This window comes from Buceros rhinoceros, unplaced genomic scaffold, assembly GCF_000710305.1.
Source record: "Buceros rhinoceros silvestris isolate BGI_N320 unplaced genomic scaffold, ASM71030v1 scaffold3890, whole genome shotgun sequence".
Taxonomy (NCBI): domain Eukaryota; kingdom Metazoa; phylum Chordata; class Aves; order Bucerotiformes; family Bucerotidae; genus Buceros; species Buceros rhinoceros.
The window spans coordinates 44,167-66,755 of record NW_010391142.1 but is presented as its reverse complement, the minus strand read 5'-3'; the positions used below and the strand labels follow the sequence as shown (position 1 = coordinate 66,755).

The following is a 22,589-nucleotide window of genomic DNA, read 5'->3' as shown; positions in this document are numbered from 1 at the left end:
GAAAGAGCAACACATGAAAAAAAGAAAAAAGAGAGTTACAGTAGGAAAAAGGTGATGTTGGCTCCAGAACTGCTCTGTGAGAAGAGTCCAACACCAACCCCAGGTTTCCAACAGTAAACTGCAACTGCATAGGCCTGATGCTAGGATTAAGCTGGATCTTGTGTTGATGGTGATTTTACTGAGATACTGAAATGTGGATGTAATTTACAGTTTATTAATAACTTTTCTCTTAAAACATGCAGAAGTGGAGGAACTATAACCTGACTAAAACTAAAGAATGGTGAGTTAAAGATTAATTTACACTTTAACATTTTTATTAATGTATCTATCAATAAACAGGTTAGGTGTATTTAGAGAATTATTATTTTAAATGACCACTCTTTTTATAATATCTTCACCTGACAAAATCAAAAGCTCACAAGCTGATCCAGGACAGGTAAATCATCTTCAGGCTTTTATTTGAACATACTGTCTTTGCAATCAATAGACATAGCAACTGAGGTAAACACAAGTTATTAATTTGGGGTTCCATTCACCTAGGAATCATTTGCCATAAAAATTCTTGTCCCTTCATAAACCGAGTCACTTAAGTCCTGCCTCAGGAATTCTCAAGTAGCAGATACAGCAGAAAAAATGCAGCTGGATATACACATTGCTATTCTGCCTTCTCCTTAATTTCGTTAAGCAAGAGGACGCTTCATGCAAGAAACAGGGACTCACACTGCTTAACGCATACCTTAAGAAACAAGTACCAACAGCATGGCCTCCTGAAATACCGGTTTGCTATATTTTGGGGGAGGATAAAATAAAAAAGTTGATCTGGACATTTAGGAACCTTGAAGGTTAGCTGCCTATCCCAAGCTGTGAATCTACCTCCTTATGGGTAGCAGGTGACTACTACAAAGGTATGACTGGACATGGGCAACTACCTTGAAACGGGAGATGAGCAAGGCCATCATCTTAGCTGCTGGGCAGAGGGTATAGGACCTTCCTTCACTCCCGGGCAAAGCAGGAGGGGATTAAACACACAAGGAACAGACAGTCTCTTCTGCGAGAGAGGTCAGGGGAAAGGACATGTTTTATACATTGGTTTACTTTTATGAAAAAAACTCAAGAGCTAAAGGAAAGGGACTGAAATCTGGTGGCTGCTGCTAATGTATGGAATCTGCTGTTTAGCAAATGCCCTCAGTCTATGGCACTGGCTCGTACCCACAGCACCTACTTCCCATCTCCTGCCTGCTGGGAAGAGTGATGCTTTGAACTTGCTGCTGCAGAAACACTGCCCTGATACACATTGCTACCAACAGTACAACCTACAGCGTAATTTTGGTCTTTTTAGGTGAAATTTTTGAAGGTTGCTGTAATGGGTTAAGATGTCTGGTGCTATAAATAATGGGTCTGGTCCACCTGCTTCTTTCAGGTGTTGTGGAAAATTCCAGCCGGAGGGCCAAGTTTTGGCTGCAGGGATGAACTGACTCACATGCCCAAACAGGAACACATCAATGCATAGGAACACACTTCTGACTGCTTTCCACCTTAAAAACAGATCTAATCTGTGTGATGCGAAGAAAGAAAATATAAACACAGTGTTCCCAGCTACAAGTCCCCTCCTCAGATGTCCCGCTGTGGCCATACTGGCAAAGGACCAGCCCAGCCCAGTCTCCAGCAAAACTATGGTTTCCCTCCTTCCCTGCAGCTCCTGACACATCAAACTGCGATTTGACTCCTAATTGAAACAATTTTGTTTAACATCGCTATGAGTGGCCTTCGTGTTAAAAAAACACCGGTCAAGGCAGAACAGCTTCGCTGGCATCTATACATTATCGCTCCTGCAATACTTCTGCCGTATGTAAATCTGGTCATCTTCTGTTCTGTGGGACGTTTGTTTTGAGGTAGAAGGGGCAAAGAGAAGAGAGAAATTGTTCTGACTGAAGACTGCTCCATTCTTGACCAGAAAGTACTCCCGGAGCGTGAAAACGAACTTTCCATTGTGTCTCTGTGGGATTAGCTATGTTTAGACTTTTCTGTGGGCTTGCAAGGGAAACAGGAAGAAAAGACAAACAAAGTGCTTGCCTCTTGCAGTGCTCTGAAACACACAAAGCAGTTTCTCTTTCCTGGTTTTACAAGCAAATTAATATTAATATTCCTTTACCAGCATCAAGAGCTAAACCCCATTTTCTACAAAGCCAATACTGGCAGATGTGGAGGTGCACAGTACAAGAAGTTCATTGTCCCTTACAGGAAAAAATACAATTATCTTAATCCAAAATTCCTGGAAGAATAAAAAGTTTCTTTGTCATAACGCAATACTATAAATACTACCGGCTCAAAGCCAGTACATAAGAAACCTGTCTTTATTAAAAACACAGGGCTTTATCTATTCCTTCAAGTGGACTCTTAAGTTATCATGACTTTGTTTTAGTGTGGGAAGACTCAGAAGTCTGGATAGTTTTATCCAAATTGTTTATACAGAAATCCGCCTGCAATGTCTTGCAGTTGTACTCAGTCACAGGATTTTCAGTAACTGGTTTATCTGGAAATATTATCAAAACAAAACTTCTTGCAAGTCAGATTTCCTCACTAACTGGAAATACTAGAGAAGAAAAAATGCAGACTTTTTTCTGAACCTCTTAAAAGATTTGGGCTGAACTTAATCCTGAAGTAAACATTCGGACTTTTATCACTTAATGTAACCTCAAAGCCTGATAAATATTACTCAAAATGGTACTTTCACTTAGCTGCAGTGTATATACAGGCAATAATACAACCCCTTCTCCCCATCCACACCTTAAAAATAATAGCTTTCATAATAGCTTTATGAAAGAAATCCTAATTTATTCACAAAAGCCACCCACAACAAATGCATTTAAGAAATGTAAACATTTTTGAATGATCCACAGGAAGGGAGTGTAATAATTTTGAGAGATAACAGAAGTGTTTTAGAGCTGAGACACAACTTGCACCCTGAAAGGGCTCCAAGTCAGACTGTCACCACAAACCCCAGATTGCTTTGGTTCACTTCGCTTTTTACAAATCACTATCAACTTGAAATATTTTGTATCTCAATGACGAGTAAAAAGCAGTTTTGGATTCCTCATGCGCTCAGCAGTGGCTCTGTGATATTTTGTGATTTATAATGCTGCTTCCCAGCCTTTATTTCTCACTCTCCCCTGCCTCTTTAACACAGCCCCCGGGCAGCAGCAGGGGAGGATGGCGGGAGGCAGTGAGTGCAAAGCCTGGCATGCTGCCAAAGGCTTGAAGTAAACAAACTGAAACAGGAGCAGAAATCTACTAACTGCTTTCCAGTTTTGAGCTACTTATTGCAAAACCATTGAGCGGAATAAACAATGGCAAAAGGGATATTAAATACATCGCAGGTTCGCTGCTAGATTAGTTATCTCGAGATGAGTGAGACAGAGAGGGCAGTAAGGGAGCCCAGCTGGTGCTCCCAGCTCAGCAGCCATATCCTGGCCCACCAAAGATGTTTTGGAGTTACCCTTCTCACACAGTCCAGCATTGCTGGTTTGTCATTAGGAACCCACGCAATCTATAGGTTCAGCAGTTACAGTCCTCAAAAGTCTATTCACACTATGTACTGGAGTCCCCCGACCCCCCGTGCACCATAATGCATGAACTATAGCTTCCCTTTTCAACAAGACACGGTGCTATTCGGCTTTTGAGAGCTTGGACAACAGCACTAGGATTCTATTAGCATGGGTGGTTGCCTGAAAGCCAGTAATTGCTATGTCCCCTTGATTTGCTGGCCTCAGTAGGTGACAGTGATCAGTCCATGGACTTGACTTTGTCAGGTAAACAGCCCGTTATCTTCCCTTCCGTGCTAACGTGCACCAGGGTTGCACAGACAAATTCTAACTCTTCTAAACACGGTTGGAAATACGGCATTATACCTGCTCTCTCATCAAGTGTGGAAAGTTCTTATAACTTCAGAATAGATGAGGTTTTTTGATTTGTTGCTATGTGTGAAAGTCTTGCATGTGCATTTTCTTCATTTACTTCTTCTGCTGAAGCATCAAGTACTAGCTACCCTTGCAGAATGAATACAGGGTTAGATGGAGCTGGGCATGGCAACTGTTGTTACAGTATGTGTTTAGGAAATATCATATCATGAAGGATTCATAAAGGAAGACAAAAAAATGCCAGTTCTGAAGTGTTTGCCTGCCTAAGAACAAAACCAACACAACCAAATGTGAAAATAGGTAGAGAAGGTAAACATCTGATGTACTTCATGCCTCTGCCCCTGACTATTTGAATTACAGACTTAATTTTTCCAGCAGGGATACTGAGGAAGGATTTAATCAGAAGGAAGATACTCAGTGAGACCGTCTCATTAAGATTTCAGTACAGAAGACATTTATGTCTGAAGTGGCTACGAAGGCCAGTGTGCTGAAGAAGTTGGCAAATACTTTCCCCTGAACACTTCACCTTTCCTCTTTCTACTCCTCCTTCCAAACTCTGCCCTTACATCCCACCTCCACCTCCTACTGATATTCCCTCTTCCTCCTCCTCATAAAAATAAAGTGGATGTTTAACCAGCCTAGAATTACTCCTAAGGGGTATCTAAGTCATTCCTGGTCTTTGGAACCAGCTGCAAGAAATGGGATTGTGACAAGCAAAATTTCGCATCTTGAAAATACGCAGTTTTCACAGCTACCATTAGAAGTTAGTATACAAATCTAGTGTTGTTAGTATACAAACCTAGGGTTAGTTATCTTCTAGAACATCATTTCTCTCCAGTTACGGATCTAACACTGGAGCAACAATAACAGGCTTCCATATGAGTCCAACACGTGCTCCGTTTCTAAGTAAATACTAGCTGAAACCTGGATAAAATACTTACGTTTCAGGATGTTTCTTTGCTCTAGCTCTTCAGTTGTAGGCCTCTGGCTCAGTCTCCTGTGAGAACAAAGTAAGTGACTGATTTAATACCAGATCCCAATAATACATGCTATTCTTTGTCAGCAGAGATATGCAAGAACAAAGGTAATTTCTAGACAGGTATGATAACTCTGCGTGTAACCACAGTATCGAGTGGCCGTTTCTTTGCTATTGTCACTCAAACTCATAACTAACTGACTCTTGCATAATATTTCAGAAATCGTACCATCAAATTTAAATTCCTCATATACAGGTATAATTTTATGAAAGAATTCATAAACCTTTTTTGCTCCCAGGCACTGTTATGATAAGTTGTGCAACTGCAAGATTATTCTTAGACATTTTGAATGCAAATACTATTCATTAAAAAAAAACCCCAAACCCCACAACATAAGCTGTACGTTTCTCATTCATTTGTACATACAATACAACTGGAAACTTTAACTGAAAATTTTATTTAGTTACCTATATATAACCTATTATAACTTTTATATAACAGTTGCCATTAAAAAAAAGATATATTTTTGGGTTTGTACAGTGGAGAACAGGGTTGATGTTGTCTCTATGTTCACTAAAGAAGTTCATTTGTTCATTTCAGAAAAGGAGCAAGAAAAATTCCAGCAGTAAAATTAATTTTGCAGCTGTGTTACAGATAGATGTCCCTCTGTCTAGCAAATCTCGCACACTTCACTACAGATTATCTTCAGCCTCATGAAACCCATCCAATTCAAACCATGTTTGGACTTTCAGATTTGGCGGAGAGGACTGGCAGGTTTACAACTGGAGACCAGCCCCTGCTGTAGGAAGTCCCAGGCTGGGACCTGACCTGACCCTGTCCGAGCTGTGAGAACAGGTTTCCAGCCAGACCTCGATGCCGCCAGGTGCTCACCACCACACCAGGAATTTTTTGAAGAACTGGTGTCAAACTTGGTTGTGATTTCAGGCAGGAGCACAGCCCTGATATACATAGACATTGTCTCCTGCCACCAAAGCAGAGCTGCGTGGGGAGCGTGCCAGCTTCGCAGCACAAACAGCAATATCCCTGCACAAGGAGGTCGGGACAAGGACTGAAGCAGCTTCTGCAGTTCAAGCCCCTGAGGGAGCACTGACAAGCAGGATGTGACCACAGGAGCTCCGGTTCTGTCCGGAAAACAGTGATAACAACCACGTCACTTTATTAGCAGAAGGAAAAAATGACCCTTGGGCTCTACACAACAGATGTATCACTCTTACAGCTAAGGGATGAAATAAAAGACTTAGCCGGCCACCCAGTTCACAGGGAGACTCAGCTCATCTCCTAAGTGCTGATGCAGGGCTGTGCTCTGCACTGGAGCAGCACTGGCTGGACTACTCAATATCTGGAAATCTCCAACAAACACAGGACATCCTCCACATCTGTCTTGACAACATTTCTGAGCACAAGAGAAATGAGGACAGGTCTGGGAAAATCCAGACATTTTGTAGTCTATTCTCAGAGACCATGAAAGCCAAAATGAACATTTATGAGGGTTTTTTAAAAAAAAATCTTGTAAAAATGCAAGTGAAAATTAGCCTTTTTATGCAACATTTCAAGTCCAGGAAGAGAAAGTAACATATATCCCACAGCAGTTAAACAGCATGAGAAAGACACGACTCAGTGGTGGGCACAGTAAAACACCAAACACTGACCTACAAAGTCAGCCTCCCCCACTCCTTTGGCTGCAACCAGCACAGGAATAACCAAGGAGTTAGAGAGCAGGCGAGGATGGGGAGGGACAGAAGGGACGAACATGCACAGGCATGCCCTGTGTGTCAGGAACTACAACTCCATCCGAGATGGGTATAAAGAAGTGCAAGTCCCTGCTAACCAATTCGAGAAAAAGTTTGAACCATGGCACCGATTATTATGGAGTCACTCTTAGCCTCTTCTCCTTGTTTCTTTTTTCTTTTTTTTTAAAAACAAACAATCCAAAACCCAGAAGCTCTCAGATTTGTTTCTTGCAGAACAAAAATGCATTACTGACATTTTGAAGTTTTGTGAGAAATAAAAATACTGTTTTCCAGACAGCTGTACCACAAAGATCCTGCACCACATATTGGGACGCATTTAAAACGCGAACCCAGTGTTCTCAATTCTCTTCCTCCACCTCCGCCCAGTGAAACCACATTTATTCTGCGACTGATACCTCACTAGCTTTGTTCCAATCTGATGTCTGATTTCCTGCCTCTCCTCTTCAGATGTACGCTGCAAGATGTTTTTGTCTTCTAATTCTTTCTTAGATGGTCTGTTGCCAAGTTTGATAGCAAGAGTATCCCTACGACGAATTTTACTTGCCAAAGAGCCTGAGGAAAGGAGGAGGAGGATAGATTTAGTTCACTCATGCTTAGGATACAGATACAAACTCTGAGTAAGAACTTTAATACCTCCCCAAAGCAGCCTTGTTCCCACATGCAGGAGAGGAATTTTAATCAACATCAAAAGAAAAGTAGTTTTAGCTCAGTTCGCAACAACAAAAAGCTGAAAGGCTTGGATGAAAAAGTTACCAGCCAAATTTACGGAGGAGTTTTACAAACATTGCTTGTCATTTATGAAATGACAGGATAAAATCTACATTTAAGTGTCTTCAAAGTCTGATACATTACAGGTTGGTTTATTTATCTACTTAGTATATTTAGCAACCTGCTCCCCATTTTCTTCATCCTTAAAAGGCTTAGTCTCATTCTGTCATCCCTTTCCTCGTTCTTTCGACTTTTTTTCAATCAAATATCATTTAGTTCCAATATAGTAATTTTTGTAAATTAAAACAGAAAGTACAGTTTAGAAAAGCGCTCTGAGTGCTTGTAAAGGCAGGAACCCCAGGCACTGAAGCAATCAGTTCATCCACAAAACAGATACGGTAGGGACAAGGGCCACGCAATTTTGTCAGCATTAGCTTCAGGCAGCTGTGGAAGGAAGGGTGTTATTCACAGCCTTTAGTCCTTCCCTTGCCTCTCGATAGTCTGACTGAGGGGGCTACCTATGTCCTAGGCTGGCAGATTTTCACCACATGAGGCAGGCTGGTAAGACCACAGGCTCCCAGCTCACTTCTCGTAAGACACGGTGCTGCTGTCTGAATGTATGAATTTTGGGTTGCTGCCACTTTGGATCATATTCAAACCAAATGAAGAACTGGAGAAGACTTCAGCCTCATGAAATATCTGGCACTCCATCCTCCGCTGCACCAGTGGCCAAGGAAAAAACCCTCATGTTCATTTTCTCTCAGCCCTCTTCGGTACACCTCACTTTTGTGTTCAGGCCTTCTTCACAAAGCACAGTGAAGCACCTCCACCTGAATGGCTGTGGGCAAGGCTCCCAAGCCATGGTTCGATGGTCATTTTATTCTGACGCAAGGCCACCCTGCAGGTGGTACAAGTAGGCTGCCCCCCTCTCTAGACCTGACAGCCCATTGCTGCCACCTCCTTTGCTCCAGCAAAGGTGCAGCCATCCGGTGAGCTGGACCAGGGAATCAGTCATATTGAAAATTAGCTCAGTAACAGCCACTGCTACAAAAATAAACAAGAGCGCTGGCCTTAGGGAAGAATGAACAGCGGGGATTAGGCAGAAGGCAGGCAGGATGACCCCCTTCAGCAGCAGCAAGGGCTTCTGCCTAATTAGGGTGATGATATAGTCATGACACCAGATGAAATTTCAAAGCTGTAATCTCAGGTGTAATGCACTGTGACTTGCGTTGTCTGCTAAGGTGCTCCAATGCTTAAAACGTTCTGATCAAAGAGGAGCAAATGACTTTCGGACAGGTAAGTGGCTGACTGACGGTCTCCCTCTGTTATCCACCACAGCCTGTTACTCCCACTAGAAACTCTGGGATCTTCAGCGAAATTGCCTATCAATGGCTTGCTGATGCCCTGATGTGGAGGCCTTGTTCCTTCCTCACATTCTTCTGAACCTGCTCTTCCCACCTGCACTCCCATCCGGGCAGTGCTTGATCTGCTCTCACCACTGCACAGGCCCCAGCAGGTTTCTAATCACAACTGCCTGGGAGAAGCAGGACACTCATTTCTCAGCAGTGGTGAAATACAGTATCATCTAAAACCATTCCATGCAGCCATACCTCTCTTTTCTTCATGCTAACATGGCCCAGGCATGTTCACTTAACACACTGTGCAAAAGGTAGCCTGCAACTTCTCAGCGGGATGCTTACTTTCAGCACTTGCGTTATCATCATCGTCGTCGTCGTCATCATCTGTGTACAGTATTGGCCCATCGGAGTCCGAGTCGCTGCTGTGGCTCTCTCTGCTACTTTCACTCTCAGGAGGGGCAGCAGCATCAGAAGCCTCCTCCACCAGTTCAGAGCGTGCCTGGTCAGGTGCCTCTGCTTCTTGGTCTTCTTTGGTAGTCAAGCTGTTAGTTCATAAGCAGACATGGTGTCACATTAATGCAAGCAGCACAGAACACAAATGGGAAACAGACTGTACATGTAAGGATGAAATTAAAAGTTCTGTTATTTAAACTAACTTCCCTCTTTCTAAAAAATGCACATATATAAAACACATAAAGTATGGATGTGTACACGTATTTATACATTATGTATGTTAGGAAAAAAAGACACCAACAATCTGGAATGACGTTCTACAACACCTGTATAAAGAAAATGCCTTATTCTTTTTTATTTCTTGTGGGATGCAACAAGGAGTATTTAAAAGCTACTAAAAGAAGAGAAAAACAGGTCATGAAGTTGGGGGTGAGAGCAGGAAGTTGGAGACTGGATAGGAGCGCAAAGGCTCCTGTTCTGGAAGCCTAACTCTACTGTAAGGGCTGCTGTGTCCAAAGTGTTCCTGACCATCACTGATGAACATGGAAATCAGCAGCAGAGTGCCCTCTGCCTTGGGAAAATCTTCGTGTAAAGGAAGGGCGGAGTAAGAGGAGAAGCAGCACAAGAACGTAAGGCACGGACGTACCAGCAAGAACTTAAGGGAAAGTCTCTCAGCCAGTGGCATCTACACTAAACCCTCCTGGGTTGTTATGAAAGGTGCTGGTTCTCATGGCAGGCAAAAGACAGACTAATAAGCCAGTTCCTTTTCTGCTGCCAACTATTTTGCTTAAAATACTTCATTATGAAATTTCTCTTGACTAGATTTTGTACTATCTGAGACTTAGACAAGCTATTAGGCAGCGACAGAACAAACACCTACTAACCGAAGCCTGAAACTGTCACTTTTAAGTATGCAAATAAATCCAGCTATTGAATTGAGGGCTTTAGCAGTGAGGTATTTAATGATATCCACAAAAAATGTAAAACCCCCTTGTAATTCAGCATCATTTCTTCTTTGCCTTTATGAGAGAGAAGTGTTATCAGCTGCCAGCTGCACTGCCGGTCTCAGTGGTCACATTAAGCCATGCAACCATGGCGGAGGCAGGTTATGAGCAATGACCTTCTAAGGGAACATGAGGTGCTGCAGGTGAGTGACTCAAAGGCACTGTCAAGGAACAAATTGTGCTGGGATGCAATACACACTATTACAAGTCAGAAGAAACAGAAGAGATCTCCATGTGCCTACAGTGTCCCCTATGTGAAGAAATGTGTCTTCCTTGGCTGTGGGTCTTACCCTCGACAGCCATACTGCCTTACCTTTTTGTCACTTCTCCACTAGCATCTGGACTGCTGCCCGGGGCTGTACTGCTCAGGTTCTCATCCGTGCCATTCTCAGCCTGGAGAAGAGGTTTAGTATCTGATCCGGGGTCGGCTGGCCCTGTCACACAGCTGTCTGACACATCCTGGGCATCTGAGGAGACAGTGGGCTGACCAGATGCAGCAGGAAAAGGAGGTGGAAGTGGAGGTGGAGGAGGGGCAGCAGAGGGAGGAGGGGGGACAACGAGCTTGCTTGGTTCATCTGCATCCTCTGTTTCAGAAATTACTATGGAAGGTTGCTCAGGCTCGGGATTTTCTGCCTTCACTTCCAACCTGTTGGTTGTGGCACCTGAAGGGGAGGCAGCAGCCCCATCCGGCGCTGTTCGTGGGGCTGACTGTTTCCCAGGTTTTTTCTTGCCCTTGGGAGTCCCTGATGTGCCTGATTTGCTGGAAGTCTCCTTAGAGGCTTTGGGATGAGATGAAGTGGATGAAGGAGATGGTGAAGAGGACTTGGAGCCTGGTGGTTTTTTTGCATGAGAGGAACTAGCTAAAATAAGAAAAAACAAGCATTTTACAGTCTTGCAATCATATGATTTTGCACTATTCTTTCTGCACGGATTGATGTGTGCTGATATTTTTAAAAATTACACTCGATAATTCTGCAATCCTTCATCCATATGCTTGAGACAAATAAATGTTGCAGTTCAAATCTCACCTGAGGTGGGAAAAACTGAAACAATGAATATTGCCCAAGAACAGTGGAGGGGCTCAACCTGAGAAGCGGGTGAGAGTTTGATTCAGCATTCTGCATTCACTCCTTACAACTTTCCTGAACTTTATTTAAAAAATCTGCTACTTATTCCAGAATTGTTTAATGCCCTGCTTAAAAATATTGCTAGCAGAGAAAACTGCCTGACTTTTCCTATTTATTATGACCTTTGCTATTTCTGAGCACTAGGAGAACACCATGATTTTCCTTATGCTTTTCAGTGAAGACCTTGGGACTACAACACAGACCAGTCAATTACCTTTCACAATGTGCAGTAGCAAGTGGTGTGCTCCTAGTTAATGGCAAGCAGCAGAGGGACAGTAAAACAAGATGTACTTTCAGGTCCAGCTGGCCATGTTCATAAAACAGAGGCAGAAAACACTGATTTCACTCTGCGCAAATGATCTCCAGAAGGGAGGAGGCATTGAAGGTCTCCTGTATGTAATGGAGGTCTTTGTCTTACCAGCGAGCAACTCAGGTAGCCTCGACACCAGTGAAACAAGATTTTGCGCAAGCTGGCCAGTGATGCTGCTGTTTAATCCTGTGATACTTACCATATGGCAGCATGTATGTATAATGCAAGAGATTTCAGCTAGCCTGCATGCCCATGTACGTTCCAGCTACACTTCTGACTGCTGTCTTGATGCACCCAACATCTGGACTGGGAGCTTCGAACTTCTGACTTTCATTCAAAAAGCAATAAAAATTACAACCATCTTACAATTCAGTCCTTTTCATCAAAATGCATCCAACTCAAACACTTCTGCTGTAGTAAAAACACATTAACCTCCAGAGAACAAATGAAAATATTTTAAAGCTACACAGCAGCCTTGCGGCTAAGCTTACCAAGCACAACAGAAAGCTGTAACAGAAATCTGCTGAAAGGCCTACTTTACTTACAAGCATTTAAATAAAAACAAACCCCCAGCAGATTAGGATAGAACCAAAATACAGATACTGGCCATAACGAGCTCACGATATAAAAAGCTTTCACAGTGAGACTGTTCTCAGTCTCAAAGGAGATGGAAAATAATTCAAAAGATACATTATACCATTCTCTTCTGTAGCTGAGTGTTATGGTTTATAAACATTTAGAGTGCTGTGAGGCTCTCAGTGCATCTGGAAGAAAACACAGAAACTTCAGGTAAATCACTGTCCCTCTTTGTGCTGCAAGGAGTGAAGGGCACCATACCGAACCTACTGCTACTGCACTCACCATCCCCATCAAGTACCAATCACTGACTTATCAGCAAATCAAAAGGAAGCAAAGAAATGATACAGGCAGCAGTTTGAAACTGCAGTGGAAACAGACGGTGTCTCCAACCCTAAATATTATTTAGCAGAAACCTTACTGAGCAAGTGAATGGTAGTAAGGAAGGGCTCCGGTTCTGATCCTCCACACAGGCTGGAGGTCGACAGAACCAACTACATGCTTCCACTTAGCAACTCCAGCATAATACAAATACAAAGCCACTCTATAATTGTTGCTGGGAAAATGTCAAAAGATGTTTCCATTGGAAAAGTTCTCTGAATCTTCCCGGACCTGCAATCAAATACAGGAAATTGAGACTTCTCCCAGGGCAAAACCTCTACACTTCCCCGTGGGTCAAAAGTGCTACTGCTATTGTTGCTTTTGACTGGGCTGCCTGACAGTTTTTTGTCATGCCTCTTTTTCAGCAGCCGATTCGAGTTTTGATTAAATGAAAAATTTCATGGCTGTAACTTGCCTTCTGGCAGACGTCCACACCTATATTTAAGTCCCCTTCACCTAATTCCACTATTTCCGTTTGGAAACCTGTTGTGGTGCCCTCAGAAGAGCCATGTCTCTGTTGTTACTCATACTCCTCTTCTTCACAGGGCTGGATCTCTGGCTGCATCACATGCCCGCTTTCATGGGGATCTGACAACCCTCATGTTCTAATGCTGCTCCCGATCAGCTCTAATTATTAAGTATTGCCCCACTTCAAGTGAAGACAATGTAGTTCTTATGCTGGAAGAAACTACCAGTAGAATAGGTACTATTTTATATAAGGGTTATACGGTTATATTTTAGACCCGTATGATCTCAAGCATTGCATGCCATTTCAGCAAGGCTACTAAACGACAAATCTGCAATCTGAATGTATTTTAAGAAACCAGATACCTGAGAGCTTGTTATCAACCACTAGTATAAACATTTTTTCACGTGATGGGTTGTTTTATTCCTGAAAGGTCTGTTGTTATAAGGTTCCTTCACCTAGGCAGAACTATGTTTTCCAGCTGTGTGTGAAATACAAAACCCAGCAAATACTGGGTTTTCAAAGTGTTTATTCTTGTGGTCATCTGATGTAGCGGGGACAGCTAATACCAATTTAATGGATATTTTATGGCAAAGTTATTACTGTAATTCTAGCAGTCTTGCAATGTTTTCAAACAGTCCTCTTCTGTGTGCTTCAAATACAAAACCTGCCAAAACGTACAAGCTATGAAGAGGTACACTTGGAGAGAAAACTTGAGGGACTGAAGAGCTTTCAAAGACTGACAGAGGATTGAAAACACAAGGCTTGTATAAGTTTGCCAATGTATATATACAGTCCATTCATCACAATACCGCTTGTGTTCAAATTATATTTGGATGTTTTAATTTTGGTCATCGTCTAAATTACAACCATTCAAACTTGAGAGCAGTATCATAAGAACAGTTACCTATAATCTTGAACCTAGCACCACTGCTGAATTTCATTTTAAAAGTGCAGGGATAAACACATCTGCTATGTGCCTGATGATTGACATTCTCCATTTCCAGCGTGTATTTAGCAATCACGGCAAGCCATTAAACAGCTCCGGGAGGCATGGCCATTTCAAATGACTTATAATTCTTTTTAATTTTTGCAGCTAAAACAATTGCTACTCAACAGTCTTTAAAGATGTCTTCATGGTTTTATCCTTTACCTCCCCCTCTGAGATCTTGTAATCTTGTCAAACTAATTGGAATAGTGGGTATTTCCAGCAGAAAGTTACAGCAATACCAAAACAGTTTTACTTTGGGGCAACTCAAATGTTTGGTTTCCCAAGTCACCTTTTGCTCTGCTGATTCCTCAGCAGCTCTCTGGGTCATATTGTTGCCAGCATTCACACTGGAACTGGTAATTCAATACTGGCTCTCGTGTGCTTGGCGTTGTGCACAGGTTCATTAAACAGCTTAGTGATCTGTCCGTGACAAAAGACATCTGTGGCATGCTCTTTTGTAACGCTGCTATGCACAAAAGCAAGAGTTATCGTAAGACCAAGCCAAGCCCCCCCATGCACATGCACCCACCGTAACTGGCACTGCTTGTGCAGTACTCACCAGCTTCTCGATTTGCACTGTGACTTGTTGGCTTGGGCAGTGGGAGAGGAGGCTGCTTAGCAGGAGCCTTTCCCTTTTTTTTAGCATGAGGTGCTTCATTACTCTTATGACTGGTGGTGGTGGAAGCAGCAATAGCATTTTTTGGTGGTAGCAGAGCTTTTTTAGATTTAGGCTTAGGCTTGGGTAGTGGTGGAGCATGGGATGCCGGTATTTCTGGGCAGTGATCAGTAGTGCTCTCTATGGATAAGAAAGTGAACAGAAGCCAACTGACACAGACATACACCATGTATATTCAACAGCAAGCCTGACAACCGTGACTACTTTCTGCTGCTTGAGCGCTTGGGAATAAGGAGAGACTTCATCTTACGCCTCTTATTGAAGTATTATCTCAGAAAAAAAGTCACTGTCCATCTCAATTCAAACCCTTCTCAGGGAAGATTATTTTCCCAGCACTTCTATTAGTCTCATCTATTCTAGACCTCTAAAGATCATCCTTAATGTTCAGCATTCCCAATTAGCCTGCTGGCTGCAAACTAAACAAGGGAAATGGCATTTATTCCTCTAACAAATTCCCACAGCTTCTTTCCAGCCCTCTGAGGTCAACAGGCTGTACAATACAGATGTGAATTTGAGTATCGTAACAGGCTCATTCGCTCAGCCGCAGGTTCAAATACGGCTATGAAGCTGCAATTTTCCCCTGAAGAAACCCATTCTTCTAAGCTGCAGACTGCTTGCTCATAACAACTCTACTGTGGCAATCTTCCCCAGGGTATTCCTACTCTTCAGAAAGAGATAAAGCTAAATCAAACAGGCTATCACTTGCCCTGGGAATGCTCTCCTCTCCTGCAAGCTCTCTGGGTACTGTCACAAGACTGCACTTCCATGAATCGGCAGTTCCTCAGTCAACAGGAATTTGGACTGTATCTACACTGTGCTGTGCAATAGGAACAGCTCTGTAGAGTGGAAGAGGTAGCACTGAGGACCCAATGTCCAGAATGTGCATTTCAGGAGACTTGACTTTGGACTAGCTTCAGACTAGTTGTGTGGATTGCATGGCAGGTAGTGGTGGAAGCACAAGTTCCCGAACGCATCTTTAAGCTTCATCTCATCCAAAAGAAACCTGGCTTGTCTGCTCCCCAAACCAAAGAAGGGTAAGTGGGGATGACCAGGAAAATTACTTCACAAGTGCGTGCCTAATGCCAACTGTAATGTTAATGCAGGTGAGCCATTTGTAGTCAACATAAAATTCTGCAGCACCAACGCTATGGTTCTAAGACTAGCTGTTGCCAGAGGGGAATTGTTTAACTATCCCATTACACCATGCCCATTCAGCCTCAAGATAGCCTTCCCAAACCCTCCAGAAAAAGGATATAAAAGCAAGAGCACACCACCACAATCATAGGGACTTCATCTGCATGTTACTCACAACTACAGTGGCTGGGGACGAAAGGAGCTAAACAAAAACTGCTAGGCCTTCTAACAGTCTCTTCTATCACCCAGGAGGAAACCAATTCATTTCCTGCAGTATGTTCCTATTAAGAATCTCCGCCTCACACACATTAAATGGCCATTCCCAGCTCTCTTCCTTCCCATGTAAAAGATTCCCAAGAGATAAGCAGCACCTTTTCATTTTAAGATTAGTAGATGAAAAATAATGTGTTGGACAACAGCAACATTCTTAATCTCAGAAACAAAGCCTTGTCAACCTCTAGATTAAGGCTTGTTAACATGAACCTTATGCATCACCTGCAATTATTAAAAGCACCATGCACACATGTCTCTTCACGAACTGAAGGAATTAACATGAACTGTCCAGCATCCTCCTCCTTTATTTCCAGCCCACCCATTGTAGACTAACGTTTTTGATGATGTTTTGCAAGAACCACTGCAAAGCATCCTTTTATAGCTTTCAAACAGATGCTTTTGAGCACAGATTCTTGTACTGCCTCTGTTTTCCAGAGAAAGAACTTTGGACCTGAGAAAGAGTTTGGAAGAAAAAATATACATATTTGTTATATTTTGCTCTCCTCCTTTAGAGCAAAAATCATCTCCTTGTGAAATTCTACCTACCTTCATTCAAAGCTGAATACCAGATTAAATTCTGAAAAAGCAGGACATTTAAAAATTTGAATTCCACTGGTAACAAACATAGCCAGAGAAGATGAGGTTTTGTGTTTCAAAGATCTTGAAGGACATGACAGCCAGAAAGAATCTGAAGCTTAATCAATCCTTTGATATATATTTTACTCATGGGTCCAGCATCCTGAAATTTTATTTAGTAGTATGAAAGAGTTTAAAACTTGTGTACTTATACGCCATTACCATGTTTTGTTTCCAGTCATATTAGTAGAGAAAACATAAAAAAGAGAACGATAACCTAGTAAAAAGAAATACACCATTCACCATATTCTGAAAGCAGTGCAATTGTTTAGAATCTCAATCTAAATTAAACTACATAACTGATAAAATAACGTGTATCAGAATTTATCTTCTGAATCAAGAAAAAAGTACAAAATAGATAAAGCTTTAATTAGTGACAAATAAACAATCTTAGTGAGATTGTTTTCCAGTTTTCTTTAGAAAAATAACTAAAACCTATAAATTAGAACCGAAGTTGGAGCAGTTCATTCACATCAAAGTTCTTGCTTGCAGACTTCAGTTGTGATTAAACCCGGCAATTTCTGTAACGTTGATTTTAACTGAAATACCTTGCCATCCCTGGGATATCACCTTTATCTAGCACAGCTCTTTCCATACTCTTCTGCACATCATACCAATGACTGGCAGACTCTTCCTGCACAGCAGCATCCTATCTGCTCAGATGCAGCTCTCACTGAGTCTTCACTGCTCCTTGATTACGTACATGCTCTTTTCTTGGCCTTGGCCGATGAAACTTCTTTTCACTCATACCCATGAGGAAAGCTGAGGTGAAGGTGATTGCCTTTGACTGTATCATCCCTCTTGGTGTCTTATTAGCTTTGTGATTTTTGTTTTTGTTAGCTTCATCTTTTTTTTTTTTCTCTCATCAGATATAAACTTGACTGCCCTCAGTGTCAGTCTGATCGTTCCCAAACTGTTGTTTCTCATTTACTCAAGGTACAGATTTCCAGTTCCTACATGATCATATTTTGACAGCAACAAGTCAAGTTTTGAAGCCAATGCTTTCATTTCTTTCCCTCTGCTGCCCCCGGGGCTTTGTGAACATTGACTGACTGTCCTCCCTCAATTTCCCCTCTGCTGTGATGCCAAAACTGACAATTTTTAGGCTGATGACATTGTGCTTGTTATCCTGGTCTGCTCCCCTCGTTTTTCAGTGCTTAACCTCAGAGTTCTCTCCTTTGCTGCGAGTCCATTTGAACTGTTTTGTGGTTTTCTGCATTTATGTAAGACACTACAATAAATTCCTGGTATATGCAGAAGTTTTGTAGTAATACGGTAACAGTGGCTTGATCTTGAACAGTGAGAGAGACAGTCTGATGGTCTGTAAATGGCTTAAGATAACAATTATGTTCTAATTGTACCTCCCCGTGATTCTGCCTGAATATGGATCCTTAGTCTTCATGCCTGCTCCTTCTTTTGCATCTTTTGCCAAAACACGGAGGCATCTGAATAGTTCAGACCCATCCATCTATTTGTTCAAGCCAATCCCCCAGGTACCTCAGGACCAGCTGCCATGTATTTTTATTGCTGCTGTTTTTCTTAATGTAGACATCTGTTCCTCATGAACCGACCTTTTAACAAAAGGTCTCCAAAAGACCATCAGATAGGAATATCTCTTATTCACTGCTGCCTTGATCTAGACATGTACTGTAAAAGCAATTCGCCTATAAATTACTCTTTACATATGAAAGCAAAGAAAATGTTAATGTCTCATTAAGCCTTTGGATCAATGATATGTTTATGTTCGGAATAAATTTTCCAAAGGCCAGATTTTCAAGAACCCTCACTTTGAGATCAGATTTTCTTGTTCCCAGAAATTGTGATTGGAGCTTTTTAAGAGAGACCGGACACTCTTAAAAAGCTGTGTTCTCATATGAACATCTAAATGATGATCAGGGTTACCAGGCACTTAGCATACATCAGCTTTTTTAGGGACTCATCAAGTCTCAAAGACTTTCAGAGAGATGGCCATGTGCCATATGTACTGGACAATCAGGTGACTTATTTTGGAAAATAAATGTAGAACTTTTTGCAAACTCAGGACCAAACAGACCTATGAAAATCCTGGGCATAGTTTCAGAAGCCATAAATGACTAGGCTTAATAATACAGGGATTTTTTTCCTTTGCTTTTATGAACTTCTAAGGAACCAAAGGCCAAATCTTTTCTACTCCAGAATTTTGTCATGCAGTACTTTTGTATTTGGCATTTTTGTTTTTACAGCTAGAGAAGTGACATGAAGCTAGCCCATGGAAAAGCAGTAGTCCTGCGGCATAAGTATATAATCTACACGAACTGTAAAGCACCCTTCTTCTGGAAGATCAGCACAAGTCAGTGAAGCAACACTACGTAAAATGGAAGTTGGATATAACGTTATGATTTGCTGTCTTTTGCAGGATGACTCCCTGCAAAATGAAACTCACTAAGAGTTTTGAGAATCAGGAGTTTCCTTTCCAGCCTATGCAGAAAGCTGTGTTTTGATTAATCAAAACCCAGGAAGCTGTCACTCAGATACATGGGACACCGGCAGATACAACATGTCTTTTGTCTCTTTTTTGGACTCAGTGACTCTGCTGATGCAGGTGGTCAACTCATACAAATCCTTTCATAAACTTCACATTTAACCAGCTCCATTTTTTGTTCCTCCTACTGCTACTAAAATTCTGTTCAAGAAAAGACCCATTCTAATTAGAAAGCTTCCTTTAACTTCCAGTCTACGTGTATTTTGAGCCGCTGTTTATTCCTTTCTACTTGTGCCAGCATTGTCCCTTAGCCATGCTTTCACCTGGCTATATACCAACTTGTTACATTCATCAGCCACACTCAGGCTCTCTCAGACTCCGATTTGCTAGGCTGAGCAAGACCAGCTGTCTCTCGATGTTCTTCGCAGGTCTCTGCACTTTTGAGTTCATCATTCTTGAAGGTGGATGAGCAGATCTGCAATTCTGCAGGCCTCCAGTTTTACTTACTCTATGATTTCAACAGCACCATGTGCAAGAGGTCTTGTAGCAGAGACAGTGCAGAAAACAGGAAAGGGGAGAAAAGGAGAGGTGTAACATCTGACCATGTTCAGATATTTTGTATTGGTTCCAAGATAAAAAAGAAAAAAAAAAAACCACTGACTGTCATTATACATTGCTAACTGTCCAACTCTTGCATAAAAAGTAAGCTGTTAAATCAAGAGAGGATACGCACAACATCTTCACTGTCAGCTGCAAACTTCTAACATTTGTTGGTCTACGAGAGAGGTGGCAAGTGACAGGAATGTAGGCTTCTACATCACCTTACACTTTCTGAATAGGTAATTCAATAGTTAGTTCATTAAAATCAAGTCTACAATTTCATTTCTGGAGCCAGATTAGGATATCTTTCCTATGAAAGAAAAAAACAAAACAAAACAGCAGCTTTGCAATCAGGAGCTTTCTTCTGCCACTCAACTTTTGTGGGTGAAAACCCACGGCTCTCACGTCAGCCTAGAGGCATGAGCCAACCTGGCCGACTTAGCGGACAGGCTCTGCCCAAATACAGCTTTATCTAGAGTAGCTTTCCTTTTAAGAAGATTTGGATTCAGCCTCATTTACACAGTTCAGGTGATGAATCGAAGATATACTATTCTTAGAAGAACTTATTTTAGCCAGCAAACAACTCAGCTGGAGTGAGAGATTCTTTGGGAGTCAGGCAAAAAAAAAACCCAACCCTTTTAGTATGGTCCTCATATCGACGACCTGCAGAGCGCAGGAGTGTAGGAAGCCAGCTAGGCACACAAGGGGGAAGAAAGTCTGCCTTGTCGCTCACAGTGAGTGGTTTCCAGGGTTAGTCCTCTGAGGGAAAGCAGGCTCTTGTCTGAGATCCTAGAAGATGAGGGGCACTATCTTAAATTCAACATGTTTTGTTCATCTTTGGAGAAATAAAGCAAAGACCTCTGAGAAAAGGAATGTGGAAAATGTGACTTCGAAGACATTCCTTCGTACACAAACTAAAGTTCTGGTCAGCAATGATGCATGCTCATAAGACCAGAGCTTGCGCCTTCAACCTTCTTTTTTTTTGGTTATCCATGAGAAAAAGAAAGAATTAAATTCAATGGCATGTTTCAGGGAGAGCAGACAAAGAATAGAGGGAAGAACCTCCGAGCCCACCTTAGAATGGAACCTTTGCCAGCTCTCATATTAGAGTCACCCTGTGGGGAAAAAACACTATATGCATGTATCCCATGAATTCATCTGGAAACCGGACTACACACTGACTACACACTGTTTCCTCCACTGAAGGACATGAGACAACCTGAGAGGATCAGTCTGCTATAAATGGCATAGAAACATTTCAGAAGCTTATGCTCCTTGTCACCCACAAGTCCCACAGCACCTGCAACAGAGCTCTGGCTTCCTGCAATGCAATTATTTATCAAAGCAGCATCTAACACACCTAACTGATGGTATGCAAAACGAGATGACTTACTACTTTTTTCCAGGCAGCATCTTGCTAATGTTTAAGCCTTTCACTTCTTCCAGCCTAAGCTGACAACGAAACGTGAAAGTGTCTCCTAGAATCATGAACAGATTTAGCTTGCTATGATAAAAATGAGTGAAGGCCTACGTTTACAAACTGAACTCAGATACAAACTCAGTGTCTCTGCTACATCTGTGGGCCAGCCATCCTGGGAGGGTGGAAAAGATAAAAGCAGCTCTGACACAATACCAGGAGGTTTTCCAACACGCAGCACGCATGCTGCATCAGCATGCAAAGTCTCTACACCTAGGGAGGCAAGCAGCGACAGTTTGGACACCTATTCTACTGATGCGGCTTTTGTTCTTTTCCAACACAGCTGTAGGGGCAGGCGGCAGAGAGACTCCTCGGACCCCCTGTGCGATACTCATACCTCCCCTGGAACCTGGAGTGCTGGGGTCTGCTGGGGCTGCTGCAGACAAGCACCACAGGTCAGGAGCCCTGGCATGATGATACAGTTCAGTGTGCTGCCCGGACAATCTGAGCGTACTTTGACATGCTGCCTGTCTACTTGCTGCTCTGCGTTGCTGCCAGGGTGCTCCCAGAGAATGGCTACAGTTTAGCTCTTTATTTTCTGCAAAAGATGCTAGTGACTTTTCTTAGTTAAAACAAAACAAAAGAATTCAGAACTCAACCCAGTACGAACATAACGTGAACAAATGATCTATGGAAAAGATTTCTCTGCTTTCTCATCTGCAAAGCCTTATCCATCAATTACCTGTTTCATGTAAAACTGTCACCAGCTTCTTATTATCCTGCCATAAAGGAGAAATTTCCTTTTAAACAGGCCACTCGGATGACTGATATGTCATCATTACTACAAACAGTTACACTATTAAATTGCCAAAGGGAATTTTTTCACCAAATACAAAAGGCACCTGTGAGCTGGCAGGCAGCAGATGGGTACACAGTTTATGCAACTGCCTGGCAGCACGGGGAAAAGTTTTCAGGGGTCGTCGTCTTCACTCGCTTCTGCTTAACTCACTTTCACACTGCATGGCTGAGCCTTTTGTTTGTCCTTTTGATACTGTATTTCTGTGGCTCATGCTGAAACAACTTTGGTCCTTTAACTCCTTTTAACTCCTCACATATTCCACATTCTACAATGCCTCGCTGCCAGCTCTCACCGTGTTACCAGCAGTCATCATCGTATTTATACGAGAAGGCCACTTTCAAGACCCACTTGAACAGGAGAGCAAGTAAAGACCACCACCATTTGGTAAAAGCATTTTAAAATAACTTCATAACTTTCAAGAGCTGAGATGCATTTTTTGGAACATTTTGATTCAGCCGGAGTTGGAACTGGAGCAAATTGTGCTGCTAAACAG

The 22,589-nt window shown here is 42.3% G+C and overlaps 1 protein-coding gene across 1 annotated transcript in view; it reads right to left on the bottom strand.

Annotated features, from left to right (window-relative positions):
• Positions 1 to 22,589, bottom strand: part of PHACTR2 (phosphatase and actin regulator 2) — a gene marked incomplete at its 5' end in the record, with an annotated part of 46,154 nt that overhangs the window by 8,354 nt on the left and 15,211 nt on the right. The window contains 5 exons of the mRNA XM_010140259.1: positions 4,859 to 4,914; positions 7,062 to 7,218; positions 9,075 to 9,274; positions 10,503 to 11,049; positions 14,600 to 14,836. Coding sequence (XP_010138561.1) covers positions 4,859 to 4,914; positions 7,062 to 7,218; positions 9,075 to 9,274; positions 10,503 to 11,049; positions 14,600 to 14,836 — 1,197 coding nt within the window. The remainder of the gene's footprint in view (positions 1 to 4,858; positions 4,915 to 7,061; positions 7,219 to 9,074; positions 9,275 to 10,502; positions 11,050 to 14,599; positions 14,837 to 22,589) is intronic.